At 42.1% G+C, this 7584-nt stretch overlaps 1 protein-coding gene across 1 annotated transcript; it reads left to right on the forward strand.

Annotated features, from left to right (window-relative positions):
* Positions 1-3092: 3092 nt before the first annotated feature.
* Positions 3093-5203, forward strand: LOC308360053 (hydroxylysine kinase-like; the record flags this gene model as incomplete). The annotated part of the gene is made up of 4 exons (XM_080831806.1): positions 3093-3396; positions 3613-3755; positions 3941-4121; positions 4290-5203. 4 exons carry the CDS (start codon positions 3093-3095, stop codon positions 4730-4732), a joined length of 1071 nt encoding a protein of 356 aa, XP_080687932.1. The 3' UTR covers positions 4733-5203.
* Positions 5204-7584: the final 2381 nt, after the last annotated feature.

A 7584-nucleotide genomic window follows, 5' to 3' on the forward strand; every position in this document is an offset into this window, starting at 1 on the left:
TGTATTACTTTTACTATTTCTCTGTAAAACTGTTTTGAGGGTACCATGGCACTGTCGGAAACCATATTGTGGCTCAATATATCACATATTATTCTCAGAGATATTTCCATAACAAATGTTCTAGTCCCCTAGGTGCAGTCACCTTCCTTAAGCCTGTAAAAGAGAGCTAGTGTCTCTCCCGAAGCCCTGAAGTGCGTTCGGTGGAAGAAGACGAAGAGGCCTCTGAAGGAAGGGTATAGAAGGAAGGGTGGCCTTTGGCCGGGGAAACATAGCTAGGGAAAATATTTAACAGGGTAGGTCGGAATCTATGGAGCAGCACTATGGTTTCGACTGCGCTAAATACCAGGCAGAAGGGTTTTATTACTTTTATTATGATTTTAATATTTTAAGCCTATCGGAACATCAGGTTCTGATACGATGTTGACCAATATTTTATTGCTCCTGCTGCTTGCTCTTATTGATTTTATGTAAAGCACTTTGAATTGCAACTCCTGTACGAAATGTGCTATATAAATAAAGTCTTACTTACTTACTTACTTACTTCTTCCACTCTTCTTTCCTTTCTTCACTCTTCTTTCTTTTCTTCTTTCCTTCTTCCACTTTTCTTTCCTTCTTTCACTCTTCCTTCTTTTCTGCTTTCTTTTCTTCACCCTTCTTTCCTTTCTTCTTTCCTTCTTTTACTCTTCTTTCCTTTCTTCTTTCCTTCTTCCACTCTTCCTTGCTTCTTCCACTCTTTTTTTCTTTTTTTTCTTTCCTTCTTCCACTCTTCTTTCCTTCTTTCACTCTTCTTTCCTTTCTTCTTTCACTCTTCTTTCTTTTCTTCTTTCCTTCTTCCGCTCTTCTTTCCTTTCTTCACTCTTCTTTCTTATCTTCTTTCCTACTTTTACTCTTCTTTCTTATCTTCTTTCCTACTTTTACTCTTCTTTCCTTTCTTCTCTCCTTCTTTCACTCTTCTTCCTTTCTTAACTTTTGCATTTCATGCACTGGTATTTCCTTAAGGAAATGCATTTTCTAGTTATTGATTGTTATTGCCTGGCATGCCATCTTAATGCCTTGTCTTGGGTTACACATTATTATGTTTTTCCCTTTTCTGCAATCAATAGAGCATAATACTCTGCATTGACCAAATTTACAATTACAACAGGTTGTCTTTATTGGTTTGGCTTAATGGTATTACATTTGCAGATTATCCCTGGTAGATAATTTGTAATTTGCAGAATTGTAAATTCAAGTGTGAACAGTATTACAGAGGTTAAGCAGAATAAGTATCCCAACCTTTCAAATAAAAAAATGTTGTTGCTTATAGTACATTTTTTACCAATGGTCAAGAATCGAGTCACCACAGGTGGAAAAGTTAATATGTTGATGGTATTTCGGCAAAACCTTCCTCATATTAGCCTTGACTGAAGTCTGAAGTCTCCTCAAGTGACTTGAGTCAAGTCCATGAATTACTCCGTGTAGGTCCTCTAAAGCGCGTGTTTTGTCTACCTGCGGTGGAATGTAGACATCTGTGATTATAGCAGAGCTGAATTTCCAAGGAAGGGGCAAACTTTTATCGATAGCAGCTCCAGGTCTGGTGAGCAGTGTGCTGAAAGCGCAGCAACATCCGAGCCCCAGCGAGAGTTAACCATCAAGCATTCCCCTCCAGACCTACTTTTACCCGACTCGGAGGTTCTGTCCTGCCGGTAGATGGAAAAACTGGTCGGAGGAACGGCCGAGTCAGGCACCATAGGGTCCAGCCAGGTATCAATCTGGGTGCTAAACTACTTGCATTCTTATACAGGGTTTACTAAATGGAAACATGGGGAGGAGCTTACATTTTCTATTTGAAATTAAATAAAATTATGGTCAAGGGATTTTTGCTTCTCATTTTATTTCAATATTTTTATGTTAAACGATTAATGTTGTCAAGCTGAGAGTGAGAGTCATGGTCATGTTGCCTTGGTTATATTAATCCCTCTGTCTTCAGTAAGAGTCTACAACCTGGATATTTATGTTCAGAACATCACAGGCTAAACTCATTCATTTTCTGGTTTACAGGGTTCATTTGGTTGCAAGACAAGTAGCCTTCAGCAAACATTGGGTCAGCAAAACAAAAAGGTCCTTTCTGCATCTCTGGGTTGAGGTGCCATGTTTAAAAGTGTTGTGTTGTTATGTGTCAACGAGAAAAGTAACTAAAAACAACTACAAAATAACAGACATTTTTCACTGCATAATTTTAATTTCAGAGTCAGTTGGGTCCCACCTGCTCATCTGGGTCCTACCAACGTGGCCGATCTAGATGCAATTTTGACTCACACGTTTTGACACAGACTTCCTATTGGCATCCAAAATGTACATATGGTTATTGAGCCATGCGCTTCTTGTCATAGCTGTAGACAATATATATATATATTAAAGTCCCAGCTGCACGAGGTTGTTCGGCTAACAACACAAAGTTCCAGTATTTGATGATACATGCTTCGAATTCGCAGCGCGGGCTGAAGTGTACTCGTGAACATGGCCATTTCACGTAATCAGCGCTGGACGTCCTTACATTTGGGGAGGTTCCCAAACCATAACCCTATATACGTCTATGTCTCAAACAGTGTAAAAAGTCGTGGAGTTCGCTGCCGAGAGGACATAGCAACGTCACAGGTAACACCTAAGCCGACTATCTTTACAGTTAGTAATCTAGTAGTCTTTACAGTTTTGCAGTTTGCACCGGTGTTGTACCCGATTCAGCACCGGCTTTCGGCTGTCTGTTAAATGTTGTAATTTGCTATTGCGAAGTTGTAGTAACCTATTCCTGCACCACCACCGCCTTAGCCAGCAATCTCACAAATGTGAGAGGTTTATCTTGGCTGTATGTACTTCAGTGTCCTATCTGAAAGTCCATTTAGATTGTGAGACCCTAAAATCTGGGAAGACTGCAGGCGGTTCAGCCAAGAGTATAGCCTTGGCGCTTTCGTGCGCTACATAACTCACATCTCACTATGCATGCTCACAGGAATACAATATTAACAAAAACAATAAATAATAACAACAACAATAATGCTAATAATGATTATTTACCTTTTGTTGCAGGTGCAACAAATTGACTTTTAAGTGAAATGGCTTCAAAGGACTCCAAACCCAATCTTAGCCATGCACGCGTATCTGAGTTAGTTAGACGCCTGTACGGCTTGAGTGATTCTGAGATTCGTCCACTTCCAAGCTACGATGACCAAAACTTCTATGTCTCTGTACAAGAGGGTGGGGAGTATGTGTTGAAGGTCATGAATTCTGGGGACAGCCAGAACCCCACTCTGCTAGAGCTGCAAACTCATGCCATGAACTTCCTTCACAGCAGGGGACTTCCTGCCCAGACGGCCATTCCCACAAAAAAGGGTCTGCTCATGAGTCTAGAAGAGATTGGTACAGTCAATCAGTGCATCAGTCAATCAGTATCAGTATCAGTATCTAATCAAGTTAACCAACAACCTCTTGCATCTGTAAAGAACTTTGGTGCATGTTGACATTTAACACTTTGTATGATGTACCTTACTGTGTGTGCTTCATGTTTGACAACCTGAAATGACAGTGTTTTTGCAACTTGTTAAAAAAAAATGCCTTACTACATGTTGATTACAGACTGTGGCTTTGGGCCTCAGAAGTACTTGGTGCGTTTGCTAACATATTTACCCGGTACAACTGTTGCCAAGATACCCAACTCTCCTACTATCCTCTACGAAGTTGGAAAAATGGCTGCCACCATGGACAGAGTCTTCCAGGAAGTAAGAATTTACTCTCAGATAAAAATGTTAAATTGTTGTTATTCATTTGTGTACAGCCATATCATTTAGAAAATAATTCATACATATATTCATACATTTATGTATGTACTCATGCATTGTTGTATGAAGTTTTGTATCATTTTTATATTGAATAATTCTGGTTTCCATGGTGATTGTCTCCTCAGATGGAACACCCCAATCTGAGCGTTCTCCAGAGAGAGAACTTCATCTGGAGCCTGTCCAGCATCCCCCTGCTGGAGCAGTACCTTCCTGTGATGGATGGGGACCCTATGCAGCAGGTCGTCAGCAAGCTCATTGAACAGTACAAGGCTCAGGTGCTCCCCAAGATGAGTGCCTTCCGCAAATGTAAGAGCCATTTTACATCCGTTTCTCTCTTTTTCTGTATGCTGAGTTTTTAGTGTGTAATTTATTTTTAGTTTATTGTTAGAAGTCAGTAATTGACCGTATTCAGACATTCACTGTAGTTTTCACTCTAAAATTCACAAGTAATATCAATCTCCTATTTCCTGTAAGGTATAAACCATGGAGATTTCAATGATCACAACATTCTGGCAATGCTGGATGGTCCTTTACAGTATAAAATATCTGGAATCTTGGACTTCGGGGATATGAGCAGTGGCTACTACATCTTCGAGCTCGCCATAGCCATAATGTACATGATGATTGAGAACCAAAGTCCGGTGGAGGTGGGCGGCCATGTTCTGGCGGGCTATGAGAGTGTCTTTCCCCTGAACGAGGCAGAGAGAGACTGCCTCTTCCTGCTGGTCCTGTGCAGGTTCAGCCAGTCGTTAGTCTTGGCCCGTTACTCAGTGTTGCAGCAGCCTGAGAATGAGGAGTACCTGATGATCACGTCCCGGACGGGGATCAAACACCTGAGCCGCCTGTGGGAGCTGGGCAAGCGGGAGGTGGACAAGATCTGGTCTGAGTGTGCTAAGGCATACAAAGATCTGGTCTGAGTGTGCTAAGGCATACAAAGATCTGGTCTGAGTGTGCTAAGGCATACAAAGATGTGGTCTGAGTGTGCTAAGGCATACAAAGATCTGGTCTGAGTGTGCTAAGGCATACAAAGATCTGGTCTGAGTGTGCTAAGGCACTACAAATGTCTGTGAGAACTTTACTGTGATGACTTCAGTCTGTTTTCTAATGAGGTTGTGTACAAATCCATGCAGTCATAGGTCATTATACCGGTGTCGGAATCAGTTTTTAACCCTTCTGCCTTCAGTGAAAGACACTTCACCCACTGCAGTCCTCCGGAACAATGCAATATCACATTCCATGTGGGAGAAATTAGGCCCTCCTTCTGTCAATCCATCCAAGTGTGTCATCTTTTTGATATGTGATATTTTTTAATATTGTGATGAATGGAACTCTTCCCCTGTGCCTTGTGTCTGTCTGAGGTCCAATAAAAAAAACTCTTACAGCAGCAGTTCTCCGCTCCCTCATGGGTTCACCTGTCCCCTTTGGCCCTCCAGTGTGTTGGGGGGTGTTGGGTGGGTGTTGTTTTGTTGTCATGGCCTTCTGCTTGTCAGCATGTTTTAATTAATAAATTAATACAGAAGTAACTCCCCCACCTGAGACAGCTAGCAGTGTCTGCGCTGCACCTTTGGCTCATGGTTTTATCACACTTATGAAAGAACTTTAACTGTGAACATTGTACTTTGTTCTATGTGCTTGTGATTGTTTTTTTACAGGACTCTGTAAAACATGCCCGCCTGAGTACTTTGTACTCAATGCTTTGGAAAAAAAAGCTTCTACTAAATACTATACTATAACCACAGATAGTTTTTATTTTACTTCACCACTTGGCCATCTAAACCATTATGCCTTGTTTTTCAATGAAGAATATGATAAATTATATAATCAACATGAAGGTCAACATGCATTAGATAGAGATGAAGATATGACCACTGTTGTTATACTGTTATAGTTCACCCTTAACTCAGGCAAAATGTGGGCTACTGACCAGATTATTGTTATAGCTCACCCATAACTCAGACAAGATGTGGGCTACTGACCTTTTCATTATAAACTCCTTAAAAAAAGTTCAGAAACGTTTCTTCAGTCGATTATCCCTCCCCTTTAATAATACCAATTGGTATTGTATATCGTTAGAAAGCCTGATAAGTTACCTTTACAACAAGGTACAACTTGTAAGGATCGTGCATTCGTGAAATGAGCAACACAGCTAACCGTGTGGGTAGTGGCCCCCATTTTTTTTTGCCAAAATCACTTGCAATATTCTTCTGTTGGTATTCACTCTTGTTTTGAGTTGCTTGGATGGATTGGATGATTCTCCCACAGTATTAAAGAAAAAACAACACATATTGACCATTTTTACACTTTATTCATTTTACACTGTCAGGGACCTCAGTAGCATGTGGATCATGCATTCGTGGAATGAGCAACACAGCTAACCGTGTGGGTAGCAGAGATGCTGAAGGGTTTAAAAGGATATCCTTGGGTAGTGTTTGGGGGAAGAAAAGAGCTAGACGCCTGTTATTCCCAAAAACTGTAGAGTTGAACCCCAAAGAGGCCTCCTCTGCCACGCAACGCAGATTAATAATCCATGTGACAAAACATTAATACACACATATACCTTATTGTCATTGGAGATTTTGATAAGGGCAACCTCACTCACGAACTCCCGAAATACAAACAGATAGTCAAATGCCCGACCAGGGAGGAGAATACTTTGGACCACTGCTACAGCACCATCAGCAGGGTTTATCATGCAGTTTCACACGCTGCTCTGGGGCTATCCGACCATGCTCTTATTCATCTGATCCCAGCTTATAAACAAAAACTTAAAATTTCGAAACCTGCTGTGCGGACTACAAAAAACTGGAACAACAGAGAAGCTGTGGATGAGCTGCGGGACTGCCTGGATGACACAGACTGGGACCTTTTTAGAACTTCTTCCAGCAGTCTGGATGAATATACAGATGCTGTGATGTCATACATCAGCTTCTGTGAGGACGTATGTATTCCAACACGCACCAGGGTGAGCTACAACAACGACAAGCCCTGGTTCACTGCAAGACTCAAACAGCTTCGTTTGGAGAAGGAGGAGGCTTACAAGAGTGGGGACAAGGATAGGTTCAGACTGGCGAAATACTCTTTTGTTTATATTCATCCATATATGATTAAGGAGGCCAAACGACAGTACTCTAAGAAGCTGGAACATGAATTTGCAGCCAATGACTCCTCGTCATTCTGGAAAGGCTTTCAGGTGATCACAGGCTGCAAAACCAAATCCCCCCACTCTATGGACGATCTTAGACTGGCAAATGACCTGAACGACTTCTACTGCAGATTCGACAGACAATGGACTAGTCCTAACCCTGTCCCCACCACAGCTATCACACCTACTCTTCCCAGCCTGGACATAGACACCACCCTCTCCAACAAAATGGTCCCAGACAGCCCTCTCCCCCCCATCATACCTCTCTCCATTCAGGAGAGGGATGTAAACAAGCTGTTAAAAAGACAGAACCCCCGCAAAGCAGCTGGACCAGATGCTGTCTCTCCCTCCACAATAAGGTACTGTGCTGACCAGCTGTCTCCAGTGTTCACGGACATCTTTAACACCTCACTGGCTGAATGTGTGGTACCTGCCTGCTTTAAAACATCCACCATCATCCCCGTTCCGAAAAAACAGAGGATCACAGGCCTTAATGACTACAGACCAGTCGCCCTGACCTCTGTTGTAAGGAAGACCTTTGAGCGCCTCGTGCTGACCCACCTCAAGGCCATCACCAACCATCTCCTTGACCCACTGCAGTTTGCCTACAGAGCCAACAGGTCTGTT

This window comes from Sprattus sprattus (genome assembly GCF_963457725.1).
Source record: "Sprattus sprattus genome assembly, chromosome: 2".
In the NCBI taxonomy this organism is placed as follows: Eukaryota; Metazoa; Chordata; class Actinopteri; order Clupeiformes; family Clupeidae; genus Sprattus; species Sprattus sprattus.